The sequence below is a fragment of the Cygnus atratus genome, chromosome 1 (genome assembly GCF_013377495.2).
Source record: "Cygnus atratus isolate AKBS03 ecotype Queensland, Australia chromosome 1, CAtr_DNAZoo_HiC_assembly, whole genome shotgun sequence".
NCBI lineage: Eukaryota > Metazoa > Chordata > Aves > Anseriformes > Anatidae > Cygnus > Cygnus atratus.
Window position 1 is genome coordinate 124,689,648 of NC_066362.1, and position 24,843 is coordinate 124,714,490.

General features: G+C 37.4%; 1 protein-coding gene and 1 long non-coding RNA gene across 6 annotated transcripts in view; one reads left to right on the forward strand and one right to left on the reverse strand.

The window, feature by feature from the left end:
- Positions 1 to 808: 808 nt before the first annotated feature.
- LOC118245735 (uncharacterized) lies at positions 809 to 7,074 on the reverse strand. 2 transcript variants are annotated; one of them, XR_004777956.2, is made up of 6 exons: positions 6,291 to 7,074; positions 5,480 to 5,641; positions 4,702 to 4,923; positions 3,841 to 3,895; positions 2,552 to 2,614; positions 809 to 1,154 (listed from the first exon to the last, which is right to left on the reverse strand). It is a non-coding gene; the product is annotated as an uncharacterized LOC118245735 (long non-coding RNA). The 2 variants fall into 2 exon arrangements; XR_004777955.2 differs by having other exon boundaries at positions 5,480 to 7,074.
- Positions 7,075 to 7,361: 287 nt separating this feature from the next.
- Positions 7,362 to 24,843, forward strand: part of APOO (apolipoprotein O) — a 31,721-nt gene continuing 14,239 nt past the window's right edge. The window contains exons 1-6 of one of the 4 annotated variants that reach the window (XM_035542179.2): positions 7,362 to 7,450; positions 11,001 to 11,111; positions 13,479 to 13,598; positions 17,112 to 17,166; positions 18,177 to 18,272; positions 21,012 to 21,103. In XM_035542179.2, coding sequence (XP_035398072.1) covers positions 7,442 to 7,450; positions 11,001 to 11,111; positions 13,479 to 13,598; positions 17,112 to 17,166; positions 18,177 to 18,272; positions 21,012 to 21,103 — 483 coding nt within the window. In that variant the 5' untranslated portion in view covers positions 7,362 to 7,441. Of the gene's footprint in view, positions 7,451 to 7,712; positions 7,887 to 11,000; positions 11,112 to 13,478; positions 13,599 to 17,111; positions 17,167 to 18,176; positions 18,273 to 21,011; positions 21,104 to 24,843 lie in introns of those variants that run through there. The other 3 variants (XM_035542176.2, XM_050715687.1, XM_050715679.1) reach the window with 3 other exon arrangements.

Below are 24,843 nucleotides of genomic sequence, written 5' to 3' on the forward strand. Positions count from 1 at the left end.
GAAAGCAAGAAATTGCTCTGCTACCTTCTTGTGCCTCTTGGAAAGCCTTCTTGGCTAATTTATGCTTGGGGTGGAGTCCTAATCACTTGAGCCTTCCTGACCAGCTGTGGATGTTCTGTGGGATTTGCCTTGTGTAACAGCTCTTCTGGCTTCCTTTTCTGGCTCTTGCAGGTCATTCTCCTCACATTTCTTATCTAACACGGGTGGCAACTTAATACCAGGAATATACTTTAACTTCCAGCAGTAATTTTTAATATGATAATAAAACCCAAAACATTAAAAAAATTAAGTTTCAGAAGGCATTTTACAGTGCAAAACCTCCCCATCCCTGATCCTCAGTTCATTTATTGCAACCTGGAAGTGTTACTGTCAAGTGATATCTTTCCTTCACTGTTTCTCCTGACAAATTATCCAAAACACTTGGATAGTAAAAATATCCAAATTATTCTATGAAAAGAATCTTGTAGTCAAGAAAAAATAGGTAATGATAATTAACCAAACTAAGGATTTTATTTTAATGAAACTTCATGTCCTTAAAGATAGGAGCTGATCCAATTATTACCAAACTTATTGGAAATTTTTAGCTGAAAGAGCTGGATTTTGGCTCAGTACTGTTCTCTGAAACCAAGGTGAGTAAGTGAAATAACCTAAATAATGTAGCCAGAGGAATCTCCATACAAGCTTATTAACACTCAAATAATCAACCAACTGCTCTTCATAGAAGTTCTGAACCTAAGCAAGTGTAATAATTGTTTGAGTTATATCCTAGGTTTGCAGTACAGAGTTGTTTTTTATTTCACATTTTAAAAATAATTACAATGAATATATCAGTTCTTCTAAACTTAAGTGTAGGAAGCCGTGTTTTCATATTTGCAGTCTGTTCACAAAGCAGGAGAGAATGTGTTAAAGCGACTACATGGGTTGCAATTTTCTAGTGCTTTAACTTCTGAAGACTTGTGCTGAGGATCAGCTGAGGATGCAAATCATTGAGTGTCCTCAAGAGATAATGCCTGTGACCAGGCATACAATTTAGCTGCTTCGTATTCCTGTTTTGCTGTAACAGTAGACTGATCCTCAGGCTTTTCGGTTTGTGAAATTGCCATTTCTTGATGTTCAGCAGAGTCATTCCTATTCGTAACGTTCAGTTTCGGTACCTGTGTAGTACCAAACATAGTTACAAAAATAGAGGAATAAGAATCTATTAGATCGCACTTGAGAAACATGACATTTTTCTCACCTATAAAACTGCTAAAGCATTGTTTTCTTAGCTGCACTGGGACCATGTTGTACTACACAAGACTGATGCAGCTGACAAGTTGAAGAGGTGGTTCCAAATGCTGTACTAGAGAAAAACAGTTGAAAGTGAAGCCTGTCAGTCTGTATGCCACTACTCTATGCCTTTTTAGTTCCTACAAAAGAAACTATGATCTTAGCCTTGCTCCATAGGGTGTAGGGACAAAAATGTAACTTGCTTCCCATCAGAAGTACTAGGCGATAACACGGTAAAGATATAAGGTTGCCAATGATTGCTCTGAAAGAAAAAGCTGCAGCAAACTATGCGGATGAAGGTTTCCTTTAATGCTTTTGAAAGACCCCTGAAACATGTCTTAGAGCTTCCTAAATGCACTTCAGGATTAAATATGTGGGAAGCTGAGTATTGCTCTTCCTTGGAAAATGTTACGCTTTTGTGGAAAAGAGAAACAGAATGCTCCCAGAACGGAAATAGTAGTTGGAGGTAGCAGATGTGATCTTTTTTGATGAATGTAAGGCAAAGAAAGCAAAGGGAATGCAAAGGTACAAAACAAGCCTGAACAACCATAATTTGCCACAGTACTAAAGAGCAAGAAACTGTGGTGGAACTTCCTGGCTAATGAGTTCTCCACAAAAATGCTGGATTATATCCTGAAAAATGTATCATGCTTCCAGTTTTGCCTCATACCATTCATTCTTTTTCAAACACACCCTCTTAATTTTTGCTATTTTCTGTCAAGCTTGAGAAGAACAACGTTTGACTGCGTGGACACCATAGTGGGCCAATAAGAGTGAAGTGAAGAGGTGACTAATGAATTATATGGAAATGAGGACCTAGAAAAGAAAACCTTTTAATAACCAAATACATTTTTTTGCCTCCCAAAAATGGTGTTACTCTAGATTGAACAAATAAAACCACGAAACTAAATTTTACCTTCTAGCAACAGAATAATACAGGGTTTTTGTTGTGCTCTCTTTCCTGTTACCTCAAATGATGGTGACAGCATCAGTGGAAAAGAAATTCATGCTGTTCTTAGTATGCTACTCAGCTCTGTCTCGCTCCTCGTTTACTCTGTGCAATAAACCTCTGGAGAATGGCCCTCTTCTCTTATGATCCCTAGGATCCTCCAAGGTTACAAGCCCTAGCCTAGGGGCTTAATAGGGAAGCAAATCAAAGTTTAAACCAAGAGTTAACTAACAGCGTAAGTATAGGCTTTACTATTTAATACATACAAACCTATTTCTCAAGGAACAGCTAACTTGTATCATGCAAGGTGTAGCACAGCATATAGTAGTTTACCTTGCATTCTCCAGGTGCTGTTTTTGTGTATGAGTTGGTAAGTCCCATGGACTTCATGTAGTCCTAGAAGTGTGAGTGGATACTGTTAGAATATATCTAGATACCAATAACAATATATTTATAGGCAAATAAAGATATCCCATTTTCTTGCTAAGAAATGAAGCATTACTGTGAGAATAACTTATTTATGAAGTTTAAAGATTTGATGTAGTAAATAACCTAGAGACTGGCAACAGTTGCAACATCTTTTACATTTTAGCCTCAGTTAATGTGCAAAATGTATCCAGATCTACTGAAATATGAGATGTAGTTAAATTTTGAAAAGAGTTGGCCTTTGTTGTGATGGGTGCCAAAAAATACCCCCAAAAAAAAGTTTGTTAATTTATATGTTCTCACTGCTATTAGTAGTGTTACAACTGTGTACTTGAAGATGATTGTTACACCACACTCTTAGCTGACATCTCTGTTGGTAGCATCAACAACTTGTTAACAGAACAATTATTCATCAGTGCTGGAAGGGTGTAATACAAAAACGTGGAACTAGAGCTACTGATTGGTGCAGTAAGAAGACAAGGATCTGAATTACAGAAGGAACATCGGGGTGTTTAACCATAGCAATATCAAAAGTGAAATTATATTCAGTTGGATTACTTTTTTTTTTTTTTTTTCAGGATACATTTCTTTCTTTTACCTGGTATCTCTAAGGATTTAGAAACAACCGAGTATATTTTGGATGCTGTCAGTATGTGACAAAGTTGATGACACATCATGTACTAAAATGCAGTAATGCCTTTCATGCAGTTAAAGGTAGGTCAGTAGGAAAGCAAGAAGAAATCTGCAATGGTATCTCTATCCTTCAATTTACTTATGCAGTGTATTATTTCAGACCTTTTAGCTTCCAAAAGAGCAACTCTGACAAGCATTAAATTCAGAATACTTTAAGAACTACTCATGTTTAAGAATGAAAAGCAAAAGCACAAGGTAAGTTTCACTTCAGATAAAACAGTACAATTATTATTAATAATAATTAATAATAGTAATAAACATATATTAATAAACGTATTTAACACGTGTTTTTTGCTGTTGTTGTTTTTTCAAAATAAGGAACAAATAAAATAGGATTAAATAGGATGCTTGTGAATACACAAAATACCCTCCCTTCAGAAAGGAACTTGGAAAAGGTCCGTCATCAGACACCCCTATAAAAGGCAGTTCAATTAGCTGTTTAAGAAATATGTGCTAAAAGTGACAGGAACACGAGAAAAGGGTTGTGTGCTTTGGAGGCCTACCTAGTAAAGCTGTATACCTGATGTGTCACATCCGACTGCGCTTTGTGCAGAATATCTAGAAAGCCCACCAAAATATACAATCACTTTCAGTTCAGTTTATTGGAGCCCTTGTGGTTATATATTTTCTATTAACTACATAGTTTCACAGTAACTTGAAAGGAAAAGAGACCTGCCGAACAGCATTCCTTTAACTTAAAGCACGCAAATAAAGTAGTGAGAGGCAGAAAAGCAGTTTATTTTATAAAGATTTTAAAAATAAGCTTTAAACAGGCTGGCAAAACAGTAGTGGCATTAGTGAAAAATGAGTGAAGAATATAATTTCATTTTAGTGAAGAAAAAGTGCATGGAAAAAAATATTAAATACATACAAGATTTATCATGAAGGAGGACCTCAAAATAAGCCAGCCTTTCATATATATAATGTTTTCCAATGATCAGTGTCAGTAGGTAATGACACTGATATTTAATGGAAAGATGTTATGACCTCATATTTTAACAGGAATGTGCAGCAAATCCATTTTTTTTTCTACCGTAACTATAAATGTATGGCAAATAGCTGTCATGTTGCTAGAGAAAGGATTGTTCTTATTTTACTGACAAAAAAAATTGAACTGTAAATAAGCAATCTAATACATTATGAAAAATCAGACCCTCATAGCTAAGGCAAAGGGTTAGCATCTTAAATTTTATTTCTGCCTGGACTGAAATAACTTATGAATTGTGACAACGTTTTCAAAATTCTTTGAGCTGCAGCTTTCTAAAGTAAATATTTATTTCACAAGTATTTAGAAAAGCTAATTACCAATGAAAGGGAAGAATACTCCTTGCAAATTAAAACTCAAGCTTGGTATAGGTTCTTACCTAACATTAGAAGCATCCAGGAGTTGATTATTCCAAAGGTCTTTATTCTGTGGCCTCAGCAGCAGAAACTTCAGCTCCTTTTAAAGTTTGTCTTACAGTGTTTTGGAACGTGCACAATCCATTATGTCATATATTATCACTGTCCTAGAGAAATTTTGCAGAGACAACCTTTTTCAGCAGTTATTTGGGCCACCATAGTATGCAGGGATCTCATCCAGATTACTGTAAAAGAATAATACACCTACATGAAAACTAACACGTTTCCATTGGTCTTCTCTATAAAGTTTTTCCCATTCTTTTTAATCAGTCACATCAATCACTTAAAAGATGAACTTTCACAAAACAAAAAAATGAACTCAAGATAAAATTGGAGCCAATAAAATTGCCTGCATTAGAAAATTTAATAAAACAACTATCTATTCTTCAAATATTTATATCTGCATTATCAATAATTGCTGTGTAGTTACTGCATATAAACATATCGCGAAAATGTGTATTTGTAACACATACGCCACTGATGAATAAAACACATCAAGAAATGTGATTGCTTTGCAAACTACCCTGTCACTCTCCACACTCACAAAGCTGCCATAAAACACTGGAGAAACATTTTTCCACAAATGTTTGCTACACTCTGCTTATTTTCTACAGATTTAACTGATGGCACAAAGTACAATTCAATGGTGAAAGAGGCCCATTCTTTAACCAAAGGTCACTTGTATACATACATTTTAGATACAACTCTTCCTTGCTAAAGGGAGAATGTTCGTAATCAAACCTGTAATAAAATATCTGAAAACATTTCCTTCATGAATGTAATCTTTCACTGTAGCAATATGCATTTCATCTGTTATCATATGTTTTGGTACCAAATCTCATCTTGTACCATTTGTTTGAAATATTTCCGATATCCCATTAACTTGCAAGCATCAGCTGCCACCTGTAAAATATAGCAGAAAAATACAATAAAGCTTTAAAAAGAAAAGGCAGGCACAAACTGCACTCTTCTTACTTTACTTCAGATTGCTTCCGACAATAGTTCAATCTATCAATCTAACAAATAAGAAGGACCATCTGCTATTTTTGTAAACATCTCATTGAGAAGCATTGCCCCGTTCTATAATATGATGGCTAAACTTCCCCGGTAGTCTGGAAAATATTTATTTCTGCTACACCTGGTTTCAACAAGTCTGCAAAGAGACTACAATAAACAAATGGAGGAATTTTCTTTAAGATGGAACTATGAAAACTGTCATCACAAAGAAAATCTAAGATTATAACAGAGTACTTCATCTATCTTTCCACAATGAGTTTCCTGATGAAATTCATTTGATTTGATTTGATTTGATTTGATTTGATTCATTTGATTTTGATTTGATTTCCTGATGAGATTCATTTCCTTGCTACCATGTTCTTTGTGTGCTTTAACTTTTTAGGTAAAAAATCTTTTTGATGTATTTCTTCCAGAACTAATAGGACACTAGTTTTTGTATTCTAAAGGCAATATTAACTATTTTAAATTACTGTAATTTTTGGACTTGACAAAACTCGTGAAGAGAGGATCAACGTTATTTTCTTGGTGTTCTTACCTGTGTGTCTAAATTAGGAGTGCAGGCTTCTCTTCCAGTCCCAGAAAAAAGGACCAGATGAGAGAGCACGTTTCAAAGCAGAAATACGGTGCTCTTAACACCCTCTGCTGGAGTCTACATTGAATCCACACCTAGGCGGCAAAGGTTCCTGTTAGGTTGCAGAAGTTAGGCGGTCTGAATCGCCCCTTCAAGGCAAGTTGTGATAGAATGGCATCACAACAGAACTGCGATGGCCACTGTACGGCACAGCGATGGAGCCTGCGTTTCCCAGGCATAACAATTACTCTGAGCAAAGAGTGCGGAGAAATGATTTAAAATGTCTTTCTGTATTAACCTTAAAAAGAGTTTTTCATCGCTACTAAAAATTAAGATTATTCAGTAAAAGCAAGTCGCCTGTTTGCATTTGAAATGTTTTATTACTGTATGAGCAAAATAAAACAAGAGGATAAATATCTAACCAATTGTTAAAAATAACGAGCACCAAGATGCTAGTACCTGATCAGAAAATGACGTCACACGAAAAAGAGCTAAATAACCTCATTCGTTTGTTCATTTTCCACTAATGTATTTGCTGCCTTGGTTTTGAGTGGTGCAAAAAAAAAAAAAAATCAGTGAAAGGTGGAAACTCACGATCAGCAAATCTGAAGAAACAACGTGTTTTATTAACTGGTGACAGAATAGATTTCCCATTACTCAAATCAGAATGTAGGATTGTTTTGGCTTGTCCTAGCTGAAGGGAGTTTATTACTCGTTAGTTCTGATATTCTCCGGCAGCTGAGTAAGAAGCCAGACAGAGTATAACGTATAGGAGACCCTCCCTCTTAGCAGGTGTGAGCTTCCTCCAAAGCAGCGTGCTCAGATGAACTGGAGATCCCCCGCCCCGGGCTGGAGAAGCCAAGGCACGCTCAGGGGGAGGAGGCGCAGCTTTAGCGCACTCCCCCACCTCCCCGCCCGCCCGCCGCGCCGGGCCCCGGACCCCCAACATGGCGGCGGGGGCGCGCACGCGTCTCCGGGACACCCGGGCGGGGCCACGCGCGGCGCGTGACGTCACGACGGGGCTCCCCCCCCCCCCTTCGCCGCCGCCCCCGTTCCGCCGCTCAGCGGCTCCCGTAGCGGCGCGCGGGCTGGTGACGTCACAGCGCGGCGACACCATGCTCAAGGTGAGGCGGCCGGTAGCGGCCGGTAACGGTCGTGGGGGACCGTTGGCGGCCGTTGGCGGCCCGGGGGGGGGAAGGGGGGTGAGGCCGGCAGGGGGCGCCTCGGGAGCGAGCCCGCTTCAGGCTGGGTCGGCCCCGCGAAAAGCGGGATACGGGGTCCTGGTGTAGGCTGAGCCGTTCCGCCCTGACGGGCTGCGGTAACCGTACCGAGAGGAGCGGGGAGACCGCGGGTACAGGGGAAAGGCGATAAGCTCTGTGTAATCGGACAGCCCCTGCCCCCATGCTTGCTCCGAGGGCTGGCACGGGGTCTGTTCATCGCCCCTGTAGGCCGCGTGCGGTTAGGGACTGGAGAGAGGCTGTAAGGGACACCGGCGGCAGGTGGAACATTCAGGTTTCAGGGATAATTTCCTTAGGAGTCGTCCCATGCCTGCACATAAAGGTGAATTCTTCAATTTGAAAAAAAAAAAAAAAGCACGACACCACTCTGTTTCTTTTTAACTAATGTAAATCCAGAGCGCTGCCCAGGCAGAATCCTTTTGGTTTTGTTTTTTATCTGCTGAGCAGCTGTAAGGCAAACAGAAGGCACAGCGCCACCAAAATGTTTTACTGAGCCACTTGGTTTAGTAATATGTGGTTAATATGGAATTAAGAGACAAGATCCTAAAGGTTTTATTGCGTGCATGTGTATATACACTGCTTCGGTGCTGGTCCTATCTGTCCCATAAACTTAGCTGATCTAGAGGACCACTGCAGTATAGCTTAAACAGTGCATTTAAGGAGACATTAATCTTGCACTTCTACAGGTCAATTTCATTTTTTTTTTTAATGTAAATGTGAAACCCTTTGGTAACTACTTGCACTTCCATATTTTGATTAATGTGAACAGTGGAAGTTTCTTTTTGAGTAGTCGCTTTGGGAAACCGAGGTGGTTCTGTTCTTCTGGTCTGCTGTTTGCATACATATGAATATAAAAAGCACAAATGTTTACAAGTATTTGAACTTGGTAATTCTGGTGACATTTAGATAACTTTCAAACAATGTAAATGTTGTTAAATAACAGAAAACCCCGCACCTGCTGTTTAACACAGTAGACTGGATTTGTTTTTCCTAAACAGAGATTTTCAACAAGGAATTATACTTTTAATTAAAGTTTTATTTGGGGATGTTGCTGTGTGTTGTTGTTTTTAATACAGGAAACACTCATCGTAGCATTACCCTGAAGAAGATGTAAAAACTGTTCATGTGTATTCACATAACAAGCTTCTGCCATATTCAGGAATTATATTTTATATACTTATATTTTTGAGTGGCTCTCTTTGAAGTTGTATTTTTCAAGTCTCATTCCAAAAGTCTCCCCCACTGCTAAACTCTTTGGAGTGTAGTATATGCCACTGATGGAATAGCAGTTCTGACAAAGCTATTTGGAGTTTATTAGATTTACTTGAAATTTAGGCTCACACAAAATATTTCCACTGAATATGGCTGTTCAGGCAACTGTTAGGTGCAGTTTAAATAAATCTGAAACTGCTTTGAGGAAAGTGGATGGAGTGGAGAATATCTTGATGTCTTTTCTGGCCATGTGTTTTGTTTGTAAGCATTTGAAAAATCATAGAAAGTAATATTTTACTAAAAGTATATTTTTCAGAATGAAAATGCATTTCAGATTCTTGCCTTTTCAGTGGCAGAACAGTTTTGCAGTAAGAAAAGGAAAGGATGAGGAAATATATTCTACAATTCTTAATGGTTAGTGGCATTCATGTAGCTTGGCTAATGGAAGTACGTGAAGAGTATTGAAGCAAGCACTTTTGCAGATGGTTCACGTCTTTCTTTGGCTGTGAAACAGAGCTGACCCGGTGGTCTATGTGGTGTTTCATTATTGTGCTGTAATAATGTGTCCATAACTACAAATAAGGTAAAACTTCCACTTTAGGGAAGTTTTTCCATACCTTCTGATCCATCAGATCCCATATGTTTTTCTGAAAAGCAGTCCTATGACCTAGTTCTTGTGTGCTGTTTCTCTGCCCGTAGATGAACATTTTCAGAAAGTTCAACACTTATATATTCTGTTTTTGAATTTGAAGGAGCCTCTTGGTTACTTTACATGGTTAATATATATATTCAATTTGCAAAGCAGTGGAAGAAATACTGATCTGCGTGCAATAAACATGGAGCCTGAATAACATTAAAGCTGTTTTCTAGCAGTTCTGCAATGGGCAGAAACAAAGCTTCAGAAGTCATCCAGCTGCTAGGTCAGTTGTCATGAAAGATGAATCGATTGAATCACGGCTTCGGTTTCACAAGCAGCTAGGTCAATGCAACGTACCCTTACAATTACTGACGAGGAAGAGGTCTTGCTGCCTTCTCCTCCTTCATCCCCTCTTTCCTGGTCACACAGCCCTCTAGTGCTTGTCAGCATGAATAGGTTCACAAACAGATTCAACTCTCTAACCCGCACAAAGCTCTCTGCTTCTTTTGCAGGGCAGATCTTTTGCCAAACAGGCGAGGTAAATTGCATTGTGGTGGAAACGTCCGGCCACCAAAGCTGGGGCCAGGTGGGCAGCAGGACTTTTCGGAATGGATGCCGTGGGCAGAGCCAGACCTTTCCAGTCTGGTGGGCACAGGCAATTAGGTTCACTCACGTTGTGACCTGATCCAACCAAACACGAGCTGCTGTAATGCTGCACATGTAACGCACGGGTTTATCTGAGCAGTAACGAGAGTATGAGGCACTGAAAGGTTTCCCGTCTGAACTGCGTTTCTTGAGTAAAGCAATGCTGCTAATAAGGATAGGCATTTGCTGGAAAATGTTTTTCTGTGCATTCTTCATTCACTATACAGCTAAGATTATCTTCCATTTTTTGTTAAAGCATTCTCTTCTGCAAAGAAATGCAATTTAGTGTAGGTCATGAATCCAGGAAGAATTATATTCACTTTCCACGTTGTGGTTGAGAGCCTGGATGGAACCTGAAGTACTCAAAAACTCTCAGGTGTCTGACATGATGTGCTGTAATTCACATTCTCACATAAAAGTAGGAGATGTTCCTAAAATTCTGAGAAATTGGTGATTATGTTCTGATACTTTCAACTGTAGGTCTCATTTTTTCTTTTCTGAAATCTGGATGTAGGCAATAACTAGAAATAAGACGCTGAACTCTTTGGTACTAACTGCAGAAAAATGGGAGAGTTATACATTCATAAAGTTGTTAAAATATGAATATCATGTTGTCAGTGTCTATACTGGCAAAGTTGACAAATTATATTTCACATGAGAGAAAACAAGACCTTTTTGTGAGATGAAAACCGATGAGGTCAGCATTTGTATCTATTTCTCCTTTAGCATTAGGCTTTTCTGAATAATTTGGGTGTTATCATACGAGTGCCTGACAGCATTAGGGTTTGTACCACTGACCCTCCTTTCTCCCAACTTCCAAGCATCTTAATTCATCGCTTATTACCATACACTGCGGCATAAACATTGTCTGCATGGGGTGTGTTCAAATATGTTGTCATTTTGTTTGGACTTAATTTGCTTGTCCTCCCGTAATGTTTCTAGATAATTCGACTGGGGGCCACCCCTGTAAGCCTGAGCTTGCTCTCTATCCAAGTTTATGCTTCCTCTTCAGAGAAAGAAAGTGCCAAAAAAGAGTTGCTGAAAATTGATGAGGTAAGTATGGTTAGAGCCCTAGTGCAGAAATATCCGCAGAATTCTGAAAGACAACACACTTTGATGCATGAAACCAGTTAGGTGCTTCTCTTTGCTCTTTAGATTCTTACCTTTAAACTTGCTTCTCAGTTTTTCTGTATTAGAGATGCTGATATGGCTGTGCTTTTTTTTTTTTTTTTTTTTTAACCTGAGGGCAGCATCTGATGCCCTCTGCTTAGTAGTGTAGACTTGTTTGTCTGCAAGCTTTTTCCTGCATTGAAGCCTTCTGTTCTTCATTCAGAAATTTCCTTTCCACATTTCTGGATTTACTGGTGATCATGTTTAAAATCCACAGGACTATCTGCTTTTTGTCCAAGTAACACCATATATTTTAAATTCCAAATACTATCGGCAAGTTCTAATAAAATGCCATTCATTTTTTCCAATAAAACAGCAAAGTCAAAAGTTTTTTTCCTAAAAATACAATAATTCTATTTTTTTCAGGCAAAATTTCCTGCCCTAGTGCTTTGAATCCTGTGTTGTAGCCTACAGGCTATGCTGTATCTGCCCAGAATTATATAACTTTTCCTTGCTTTTCAGGATTCAGACCTAACTAACAGCAAATACGATAAGCAATGGTATTGATTTTTCTTCTCTAAAGTGTTACAGATGTTTTGGTTACATCACAACCAGAGCTCTAAGACACCCTGTTAACTATAGTGTAGTGACTCACCAACATTGTTGCATAAGCTTTGAACAATCTCCAGCATTAAAAGACTTTTTTTTGTAATTCATAACTAAATATGGCTTTATATACATGAGAGTTTATTTTAAAATTCTAAGTATTTCAGCTTAAGTGTTAGACAAGCAGTGAAACTAAATGAAACTGGTTTTAGTGTATATGTAGGTCTTTTGGCTGTGCCTACATCAGCAGTTCACACATGCGATTTGAGAGGATCAATAGTCGGAGCAACCTCCTGGCTTCACCTCAGTGAAGGAGCCTTAGCTTGGGCCTCTCCGTGCCCTGTGCCGCCAGTGGCATGAGTCAGTGATGAGGCAGCAGGGTGAAGTTGTGTGTGTGCTGAATGATCGGCTTCCTGATCAGCTTCAGCAGAGCAGAATGTGCAGCAGTGGATTTCTGGTGGCTGTTCTTAGCGTTCAGTGTATGTTAATTGGGACCTGCCAGCTGTCCAGTTTGATAAAATGTATGGGAATTCCATTATCTCTCAGCCTTCTGTTCTAGTGTCAGACATGTCTATTAGGGTGTCTAACAGGATCAAAGTTAAACTGGTTGTGAGAACGATTGCCAGAGGTGACAGACTTCCTGGGGAAATGAGACTTCAAGTGCTTGTCTTTTAAAATATTGTGGGAAATCCAGCTGCACAGATTGTCATATTCTTTGACAAATTCTGTGTCGTTATGTATCTTGTTATGGTTAGCAGCATTTTTTGTTATGGTAGAGACACCATTGTTTTCCAACTTATCTTGAAAAGAGGTCTAGCTGTGCTTTGAAGCAGTAATATGTGTCAGCATTAATTGAGAATAAACTCCCAAGAACATTAGTTTAAAATAAACTCCCAAAGTAAATGTGGTATAAAATAGAAACTTTTCATTCTAAGCATCAGTGCAGGATATAAACTGCTAGGAACAGTTTTCATTTTGCTCTGAACTTTGCTGTTCCACATTACGGACTTAGGTCTTTTTTTAAATGGAATACAGTAATCTTAAATGTGTTCAGGTAATAAATACATTGTGATGCTAAACCCTGAACACTGTGGTTTTGTATTTACTACATAAAGATGCCCATTGCTCTTCAGGTGGGTGTTACAGTTCCTATTTGCTCAGCCATATGGTGCTGTTAGTGGTGGCTGTTGCTAGTGTGGTTAATGACCGCAACATTGGGATGCAGTACCATTTTCCCACTCGGTAACAGCCAAATTTATATTGGATGTTACCTTTGTTAGAAACAACTTAGCCTCTTTAATGATGGCTTGTACAAATATAGAAGACGATCGATTGTGATTTCGGAGTTCTAGTACATGCAGTATGTTAACTGGGAACCAGAAGTGCTGATTAAGACCAGAAACATTTTGCACAATTATGTTTTGTCTTCTTATTAAACTGGTTTAATATTAATTTATAGCCTGTGACTTGGATCATATAGCAGCTATGGATGAATTGTGTAGCAATTAAAGTCATCTTCATCATGATGTATAATTAAACTTTGCTCATAATGGTTGTCTCACTGCTGTACCTGAATTTATATTATGCATTCTTTATACAGTAAGCACCATGTTAGGTGTTCTCTGGTTAGGCTGTTCATACCCTGAAGACTTACTTACACAATTACACCTCTGTTTTTAACCTCTTGTTTGCTAATATTCACAGCTGTCACTCTACTCCTCTCCAGCTCGTGAGACTAAATATGTGGAGAATCCACAAACCCAATTGGAAGAGGGGGTTTCACATTTACGGCATGCTATGGAGCCATACACAGCCTGGTGTCAGGTATAATGGTTTTGTGTTGCATCTGGTAGTGGTTTGGTGGTAAGGGTCGAGCTGGGTTTTGGTTTTAGGTGGATAATTAATAGACAGCAGCAAAAAAATTTTAGAAAAAATTAATAGCTATACAAACGGTTTTCCAAAATGCTGCATGACTTAAAATTTTCCACAATTCAGCTCATATTTACCCCCTTTTCACATGTAAACTATTATTTCTTTCTGTTAATATGCTGAATTAAACCTCTGCTTTCTCACATTTTCTGTCCCTCCAAAAAAAATAACTAACTAAAGCTTAGAATTGCTTTGTGTAACATTTTTTAAGTGGTTAGGTTTTGTAAGGTAGTTACAGGGAAGTAGTTATCAGGGAACAAAGTTACTTGAGAGGTTGATAATTAACTTCATAAACTAAGAATCAGCTGCTGTTGCTGAAAGAGCTGATGTCTCCACAAACAAATCTTCCCCGTGGCTTTATTTTCGTTTTTCACAACAGGAAAAGCTTATTGTTTTGGAGTATCAGGTTAGCTTTCTGATGATGTTTGTAAGATATTTTTTAAGGTAACGTTAGCTTTAAAGTAAATTTCCTGTGCAGGGAGCGTTACAAAGCTTTTTGAAGTGCCTTCAATGGTAACTAGATATTAGAAACTTTTTGACAAAAAACGTTCAAGTACCTAAAATGTTAAGCACACAAACATTAATCATGCAGAGTCAAAGTAACCCTTGTGTAGCAGGCCTTAAGACTGGCTAGTAAAAGCACTTATTTAAGAACTTGTGTCCAGGCCCATAATTGATACTACTGGGATTTGGGCTGATATGAAGTCAGAGTATCAGCTTCAAAACCAGCACCTGAACGTTTTGTTTTGTATAGTTCACTAGCTGCATACAATTCCATTTCTGTGTGCAAATTTCATAGTTGCCAATTTGTTAGGGTTGTGCTCTTCGGTATGTTACTCGCATCTAAATCCAAGTGTTCTGACATTGTATATCCTTCACCCCTATACCTTAGCTTTTCTTGTTGTGCTGAACGCATTCTGTCTAGAATTTATTTCTTAAAAAAACACAAACAAAAACAAACCACAACCAGCAGTAACTTCAATCAGGGGAAAAAAATATCTAAAAGAGGCAGTGGTAGCATTCCACTCCTATATCCTGAAAGTTGATAGTATCACAAGATGTGGGAAACCTGGATTTGGTACAGTCCTGTGACTGTACAGGAAGACAGGAGAGTGGTTAAACTTGCATTTTGCATGCCCACAGAGAGTACCGTAAAATTTCAAGCAGTGTGTTTTGAGGGCAATGATACTGAGTTGTCCTCACTTCAACTGTGATACATCACAATTTTGGAGAAAAAAAAAATAAATCAATCAGTATTTGCTGAACTGGAATGTTGAGAGAAGGAACATGACCCTCCAGAAGAGGGAAAACTCTCTAGCTGCTATTCAGTGGCAAACCTGGCCTCTGGGTCTTAACCCAAAAACTTCTTCTATATTTTTATTAGGTATCATGTTGATAATAAACAGTCATTAAATACAAAAGTAGTATTTGGAGCACAGAGGATAACCAGGATCTTTGTAATCAAGGTCTAGAGTTAGAGCAGTGAGTAGTATCATGGCTTTCTTGCTCTCTCCTGACCCGGTGAATGTTGGAGCTTACTTCTGAAGCAAGGGCATCCTTGTCATCTGGTTGCCTCTTGACAGCTTAGGTGATGCTCCACTTTGCACAGTGGCTGTCCTGAATCCTCTTAAGCTGCAAATTGTTCTTCCTGTTCTGTACAGACCTTCAAGATGTTCAGATCAGGGTGTCCTTTGCTTAGGAGTTCTGTGTTTTGGTACTAACAGTTTCGAAACTTTTTTGCGGAAATATTCAGGGTTATTCAGTCTGGTTACATGTTTCTAAAGTGCCATAATCAGCAGAAGCACTGACTTCAGTTTTGAAGGGGAAGGGGAATTTTCCACAGTTAGTTAGAGCTCTGACTGCCTAAATGCATGGGTTCTGTTTGGTTGCCTGTGGTAACTGTAACTGGGAAGGAGATTTGAGACAAGTTTAGTTTCCCCATTGGACTGATTGCAGGTAAGCCCTGAGCACTGCATATGTCTCGCTGGCCTGTTGTCCTCCTATTTGCCTTATTTATTTTTGTCTCATAAGATGTTCTCTTCTGCTTACACACAACAAACCATTTCCTGGCAGTGGTTTACTGACTCATTTTATGAAGAGAACATGCAACCTGTATAGGCTTGGGGTGGTCATGCTTGCTTAACTGTAGTCAGAGATCATTTTGGTTTTTACCCTCCCCCTACCTATGCTAAAAAAAAATCACGTTTTAGTTGTCTCTGAGTTGACTTTTTTTTTCCCGACTGGCTTTTAATAAGACCAACACCTGTTTAAGGTTCTGTTGTGTGTCACATGCTAACGCTTCTTTTTTTTCTCCATCACATTTTTGTTAGGTCACTATTGGCAATGAGGAGATGAAAGTTCTTCTAAAGATGATATCCATGTGCAGTATCTCAGACAACTGCTTTTATTTCTTCACAGATGCAGCTCAAGTGATATTGCAAGACCATTCTCTTTAGTTTTGGGCATACACGTTGATAAATTTGTTCCCTAATCAATGGACAGTCTTACACTGTCTAACCTCTAAAGGATTATTATCAAAATAACAATTAGCAAGATTGCTTTTACTCTTTTTTTTTTCTGACTTGATAAAAAGCGAGGTGAATTCTGCATGTATATGTTATATCTGCATATCTGTTATATCCTGCATATTTCAGCCCAAGAAAAATCTTGTGGGGTTGATGCAGTGCCATCTGATTTATTTTGGATAGTGTAGGGGCATCTCTTTTTCCAAGTCACTTCAGAAATACGTTTTTGTTAGATACAGTTCCTTGGAAAGGGTAGTGTAGCACCTTGCCAAATGAGTCATGTACCTCCTGTAAAGAGCTAGGAATGAGTTTGTTGCAGTGTCGTACTTGCCTCCTTTGCATTAACTCAAGTATTTTTTGCAATACTTAAATAAACTGAGAAATCTGAGGAAATCCCAAAATTCAGTTACTTGTTCAGGAACTCAAAATATTGAAGCAGGCTTCTGTGTTTTGAGGTATTATACTTGATCTCTGTCCAAACACTACTTTGAGAAAAACATGTATGTTACAGAAAATGTAATGTTGAGCAAACGTAGTCCTGTAAGTCTATGGGGGAAGTAGGAATAAACAGAGTTAGCTTTGTTGAGATGGGTAAAATTGGAACTGCGAAGTTGTTCTGTTTTTGCTCAGTTTCTTCATTGTTTTTGTGTATTAGTATAAAACAACGCACAGTTTTATTTCTTCTTTTGACAGAAATAACTGCAGCTAGGTTTTACAGGCCCAAACCTACAAATGCATTATGGTTAGCTTAACCTGGAGGCTATCTTAGGGACCCCAAATTTTTTTTATTCCTCTTTTTTTTTGGTCAGGTCAGTGAAAATCTGCAGTTAATTTACTTAATTGGTATCCATTTACCCTTGTTTTCTTTTCTTTTTTTTTTTAGGATCTTTATGCCAAAGCTAAGCCCCAGTTAGAAAAAGCTGTTGAGCGTGGTAGAGGTAAATCAGTTTAGTTTTCTTAACTAGCTATTTAAAATGCAGGACTGTACTCTATCTTCTATTAAAAGGGAATTTCGTTATGCATCATTCTGTATGTTTTCTTGTTCCATTTGAGACTATTTTTCTGTGCACTGTATTATCAAATTAAATTTCCTTTCTAGATCATTTCTCTTCTAAACAATTAAAATGTGAGGCCTGCGTCTATCGCAGCCAATTCCATTTAAAATGACAGACAAGAAAAAGAAGGAAAAAGGTTCTGACAAATTATTCCCAGCCAAAACCAAGCATAATTTATTAGTGTTTGTGTGACTCAGCCCAGTAACTAAATCGTACTTCGTGTTGGTTTACTTCTTTGGATCTCCTAAGAATTTTGAATTAATTCAAAATAATTTTTGTTGATTTCTGTTTTGGGAGCATCCTTTCATAGTTAAGTTCACCAGGACTGAACATGGATGCTATTTAGACCTTACTTCAGATACTGCACCTCTATATCCCTGAATTTAATACTTTCAGTCTTTCGAACTCCCTTAATGGAAGGTTTTCCATAGTTTACCGTTCCCCCATCAGATTCCCATCTTGAAGTGAGCTTTGTTTTTGCTGTGTCTTTCCTTTGTTCTGTGGTTTGTTTTTCGTACAGTGTTTCACTGAAACTAATTCTTGTTAACACGTAAATGCAAGAATCCGTTTTGCAAGGGTTTTTATCACTAATTTGAAAAAGATAAAATCGAGATTCAAAAGAGCAAAGCAAAACAAATGGCCCAGGAGCAAAGGCAAAATCTTCTGTGAAAATTGGTAAATACAATACGATGTTCAGTTTCATTCATGTGTCACTAGAGAAGATCTCAAAGGCTTTGAATTTTCTGCCAGCAGATCTAAAGTGTGCATGATAGTTAAATGTGTTTTGATAACTCTTTTATGTTTAGTAACAGTCGCCAGCATGTATTGATGATTTCTTATCATAAAAACACTTTCACATTACATTAATGCACTGTGTTCTGACTTCTTTTCAGAGGGTTGTGAATTTCTGCAAAATCCCCCTGATGGATTTTATCCAAGGCTTGGTGTGATAGGTTTTGCTGGAATTCTTGGATTGTTTCTTGCTAGAGGTAAGTGGGAACCTTTTGAACTGCTTATGGTTTAATTTGGGATAAATCACTTGTGGGATTTTTTTGTTGCTGTTGTTACTAATTCTTAAATGTGACACATGAGATCTGACTTAACTGTACAAGCATGTTTCTACAGTGTTCCTCCAATTATACAGAAGGTATAATGTAAAAGGTGTGTAATAACCATTAATTATTGTTTATGAATACTGTATTTGTTACTGGAATCTAGTCTTTGATCTTTCTCAGTTCTAGCTTATTATAACAAAAGTGGGAAAGGATTTTTTTTAGCCTAAAAATCTTTTTAATATATGAAGTTATTGATCACATATGTACTATAGAAAACTACAGAGGAATAAATTACGGTGAAACACAGAGGTTTCTGAATGACGATGCATGTACAATTAGTTGTATGTTCAAGTTCCTTCAAAGTGTTGTGTATCCAGGCAGAGAGTTCCTGCATATGGTGATATCTAGCAAAATACTTGTGAACCGTGGGTGTACTATAGACGTATCCACGTTTTGTGACATAGAAATGTGATACAGCTAATTTCATAACACTGGCTGAAGAAACTAATATGTTTATCTTTCACAGAAATAAAAGATATTTTAAGAAATGTTAATTATGAAGAATATTTTGTATTTGTAGTGATATATTCTTAATACAGTGAAACGAAGTAACAAGAAGAATGCTTGTAGATAAAGGAACTGTGGAGTTGCAGAACTTAAATACTAGGGAAGACATGCTTTGGTTAAAAATACATCTTAGTGGGCTCCATATGTGTTGAAGAAAGTGTGTGCTTGGTATTCAGAAATGGAAAACATTTTGTGAATATATGCATTCCTATATGCAATCCTGAAAATATTCAAACAAAGCACGTTTTTCCTAACATATGATTTTGAATGAAGATCAAGGTCTCTTAATGTCTCTAACTTCTAACACTTGAAATTCTTTCTCTTCAGACTCCTATTTCTTGAGTTATGTGGTTATGACTGAAATCAGTTTCCAGCTTTATGACCGCAGCAAAATTATGGGGAAAAAATAGCCATCTTACGGCTGAATCTGAACGATTAGAGAGTCCTAAATTTAACAACAAAAAAAAACCTTTATTGAACAAGTATCTGAGCTGTGAATCTTTTAGGACTGAAGCCCTGATCTGTTGATTTTTGTCTGGCTATAGTTCAAAAATACTGTTATCTCAAGAAGTTATTCAAGCTGTAAAAGAAAATGCCTCTTATTTTTGATGCTACAGAAAGTTAGAACCAAACTTTTTTTTTCTTTTTTTCTCCCCCTTCCTGCCCTTCACCCTTACTTGCTCTTACTCTAAAAATTGTCCTCTTGGAAGATGCAGATCAAATCTTCCAGGTCTAACCACAACACTTGAAGATACTGCTGCCTGCTAGGGAGAAAGTACTGTATTTGGAGTAGAGTCATTGTGCTTGGTTTAAAATGCTTCATTTAAAATGCTGTTGAATGTAGTTAGCTCTAATCTTGGTGAGTAGCACTGCACAGATATGGGAGTATTCCTGAACTTCCTTCTAATGGATGTCTCCAGCAGGTAGCAGGCTGATGGAAAACACTATCTTCAACTATTACATTTATTCCTAAAGTAATACTGTAGGCACATTCTGAAGCACTATCACTAAGGAAGATTTTCTTGTTCTCAGGTATTACAACAAAAGCATAATTTTTCTGGCTGTAAAGACACAATTAAACTTGCCTTTTCTGTGCTTTCTTATAGCTAACTGGTACCAAGTTTCCTCTTCATGAGACAGAAACACCACTTTCTGAAAGTCTCTCTTCTTTACCATTCAGTTCCTCATCTCATCATGAGCATGTGTTGTAGAAACACTTTGGATATACATTTCTGCTTCAAAGTCCATTCTCTCCCTATTAGCTTATATGGCTTTGCATATAGAACAGGCTGTTCTTTGAGGAACAGAAATACTGCATCCTGACCCCTGTATGTCTGCTCTGTGACCCCATTTCCCTTTTTTCTGCTTTACTGCTTGCTTTGCTCCTATACCGGCTCCATCCATATCTCTTTTTTGCCTTGATGAACCGCAGGGTGCCCTGTAACTGATTCTGTAATACAGTTTCACTGGCCAGCCAGGATATGTAACCCGTGGCCAAGTGTAATAAAGGATGAATTTTTTAGGCAGTTAGATCATTTTAGACTTGTATATAATTGAATAGCGAGTTCAAACGGATTAAAATATTCAAAATTTACCTGGGGATTGAGTAGCGGCAATACAGCATAATTGTAAGTACTAGTCGTGGAAGTATCGATACTTGTGAGTCAAAGTAATTTACAAACTTTGTAGCAGAACATTTCTTGTTCTGCTTAATGTATTGAAAGAGTGCTGACCTAACCTTTCTTTGCCTCAGTTTTTCATTTTGGTTTAGAAAAGAGTATCAGTTGGTATAATTCTCTTAAACATCTCTGAACTGTGACTTTTACTTCATTATTTAGTGCCAAAATAAATTATGTATTATTATAGAAAATGTAGTTGTAAAGTAAATTGTCACTATGGAAAGATGTTGATGATTTTGTAAAAAGGTTACTTTTATCAGCATAATAGTGTTTATCATGAAACCAGCTAAACTGTATCTAAAAAAAATATGCTAAGCTCTATATTAAAAAAAATAAATCGCGCTGCTTATAAGTAAAAGTTGAGTAGGGCCACTCAGTTGTCTCAGTTAACATATATTCTAACAACATATTTTTTGTTGTGAAACAGGCTCAAAAATAAAGAAGTTGGTGTATCCTGCAGGCTTCATGGGTATTGGCGCTTCCATGTATTATCCTCAGCAAGCGGTTGCTGTTGCAAAGGTCAGTGACTATACCTTTTTTTTGGAAAAGTGTCTTTTATTTTGATTGTTACTTCAAATTAACTGGTAATCCATTTTCTTAAAAGTCCCGTCTGCGTGCTTGACACTTAACAAGATAATAGTTTTTTCACAAAATAACATGTAGTCTAGACTGAGTGAAAGTTGGGTATTCCATTTCTTTTAGTAAGTTTGTTTTTTAAAATCTGCATAGAATCTTCAGTATGAGGTACATAATCTCCTTTCTGAATCTTGAACCTCAAGTAATAATAAATTAAATAATGCTTAGTATGTACAATTTGCATGTTCAGTTACAATACTAAGGACGCCTGAAATGTCTTGAGAGCAAAAGGAGTAAAAGGGCTTAAAGAAAAAAATTAAAAGGAGATTCTACAGAGAAATCATAGGAACAACATTTTGAGATAAGCATCATTAATTAGTTTTTCTGTGTTTTATTGGATAGTTTTAAGAAAGGTTATATGCACATTCTGGAATGGGGTGAGAATTCTGCTGCTCATTGGATGCCTTTCCTGTTGTTGCATTTGCTGTTTCATGCACGTACGTGTCGTGCTATCTTCCGGTTACAGCATCTTTCCTGTGAAAGAAAGAACTGAAGTGACCAGACAATTACTTAAAGTCCCTGTTGATGTCATTTCATGTGACTTGCTGTCCATGCACTCTTAAATGTGCTGACTGAGATTCTTCAGTTCTACACCATACTCTTTTTCAAATCCAGCTTTTAACCACTCAAAGTGCACATACTTTAGTGTATCAAAAATACTTTTTATTTGGGGCTTTGATAAATTGGCTTACAGATGGCTTGTGTATGATGCGGAGATGTCAGAAGAAAACATGATGTTCTCAAGAACATTTGGTTTTCTTTGAAACCTGAAAGGTTTGAAAGGTTTAGGGAGAGTTAAAAATGTTGTGTTTGAACTTTTACAGCACAGTGATACCCTCATCTTGGAAGGAATTTGTTACTGATGCTTCCAGAATTCAGATGCTCTAAATACAGAGTGGCTTATCCTCAGGGAGTGAAAATTATACAACTGGCAGGGGAAAAAGAAAACATTAAAATTTAAGAAGCTTAGACATTTCTGTTGGGAAATTTGAAATTCTATTTGTCTTCTGAACAGTGAAGTGGGAAATGATTAAACGGTGATCAAACTGATGTTATTGTTTTTAGAGAAGCTTAATTCAGTCTTAACTACAGATTTGTTACTAACAGCTTCACAATGCCTTGTTTATTTTACCATAACTTTGAAGTGTATGATTGCACTTTGATCAATTCACGGTTCTTAGTTCAACCATAACAAAAAATCCAGTGAGAGACCCTGAGCCTGGAACTTGATTGGAGTGCATTTAGCTTTGTTGACTTGGTCAGGGCAATAGATGCAAGAGTTTGGAAACTTCTGTGGAAAGAGTGATATCTTAGATACTGTTTTGGTTCCTCTAACCTCACACATGCTTTTCTTTCTTAAACAAGCAACATTCAAGCATACCACATCTTACTATCTACTATTTTTATGCCTTAATCTGGAATCAGAAATACTTTCTTCTCTAGTAATTATTTTGAAATGTTTAGTAGCATTTGAAAAAAAGACCTGTAAGCGTAAGAAAGAGGTCTGCAGTACAAAGTTCATGTGCCAAATTAGCAGAACACTATAGGAAGTATTCTGGAACACGTTTTAAGTTTTTCTATTTCCTTTTTATATTTTTTTTTCTTCTACATTTGATTACTTCACTGATTTTCATTTGCAATGGGATTGTTCCCTTCATTTGGTAAACTTTTGGATTTGGCCATACTTTTTTCCTTCCCACCTTTATTAATAATTTTCCATTGGAAGTAAACACAGTACACTTGCAGTTGAGGTACAACATGTGATATATCTGTCTGGAAGAAGTCTTTTTTTCTTTGGCTAAAATGTCTAAGTTGTTAACTGAAGTCATAGCAACAGAGCTCAGTGTTGGCCATATGTAGTTTTCAGATGTTGTTTCTCTAACTGGAAATGAAAGAAATGCACGGACTAGGTGTTTTTTATTTTTATTTTTGATTTTTTCCATCCTTTCGTAATCATTCTAGCAAATCACAAATTTGTAAGGGATTTATTTCATAACTGCTAGCATTACTTTCATTTGTATAACTTTGAACAAACGGTCAGACTGTTTCTGTGGTAAGGGAACTAAATTTAATACTAATGTTTATTTTGTTGTAGTGGAACTTTAACTAGTGTTTTGGAACTATATTGTGTTCCAGCTAATCATAATAAATTTCAAAATGTTTTGTGTTAACTGTGGTTTATCTTCCATCTGGAAAACTTTCCCATTATGAAGTTACTTAAATCAGTCTCTTTATCATTAGAATTATTATTTTTTCCTTGCTATTAGAAATTCCATAAAGCAGCATGTGTTTTATGCTTGCTTCTTGAAAAATAAAAACCTCCTAATACAGAAGTTTGTTTCTTTGACAACAAAATAAATTAATTTGTATTTCTTTTGAACGTATATCTCTTCCCTCGTCCAGTTTAGTCTGTAAGGCATAAACAGCTGTAGTGACACAACCGAGAGCATGACACAATTACAGGAACTAAGGATTGAAAAGAAAGAGTTGGGGTCACGTAGTCCATGTTCGCTGCAGAATGAAAGGCATTTAAAATTGTACTATTGGCAACTTCGTTAGCAATATAAATGTGGAAAAGACAGCAGATTCTTAATTTAGTTTCTCAGCATACAGTTTTGGTAAGGAATTGCTGACTGTAATTCTGCTTGATAATCTTGATGTACAGCATACCGAATATTCGATATTATATACTTACTACCGTGTGTTGAATAGAAGATGGAAGCTTGTTTGCATGTACATTTGGCCTTAGGAACTGCTGATGCCTCCACAGCAGTGTCTAATATGGGCATTCGTGGCCTAAGGTCATTTTCAAACTATTTCAGAGTCCGTGCTGAGAACCGCTTAATCTGACTTTTGAACTTGTTTGTTCACTTTTTAGCATACAAACTTTCTTACAGTGTTGCATTGAACAGAGGTGGTATTTTAGCATGTGCTAATTTAACACAAGCAAGCTAGAAATTATCTTCCAGAAACTCAGAATTCCAGATGGCTGTACGGAAAAGCATGTCCCTCTTTTGAAAGGAACTCTTTGTATTAGTGTTCAAATGAATACTTCGAACAGTTGAATGAACAGTTTGGATTATTCCTGCGCCTTTACTTTTCCTGGTTGGTACTGTCACTCACAAGAACTGTAGTGGCAACTGCAGTACCTGGCTATTTCCTCTTAAACTGCTCCATGGGGAAGGGAGGTGTATGACATACAAAAGGTGTAAGATACAATACACAACCTCCAGTGTCGTGTTTGTGAGAGTATGCATCAGGTGGTTATCAAAAATGTCATGGATATGTTCCTGCTGACCCTGTAACTTGCAGCTTACAGTCTCTCTAGAACTGTATTTCTTAACCCCATGTGAACTGTGAACCTGTGCGTGGGTCCAGCCTCTTGGGGGGTGTGTACAGTGTTGGAGCAGTGGTTGACCAGAGCAGAATAAACTTTGTGGGTTTCCACACCTTATGATGTAGCTACTTTGCTCCAGCAATGTGAAGGGACAGTTTCTCATTTAGGATAACTCATACTTGACTTGATCATGTGAGTCCTATAATTAAAATATATTTAAATTGTACTGTTAAGATTGAGAGTGTTTTTAAGCAGGAACATGAGATGGCTTATGGATACCTGTTGT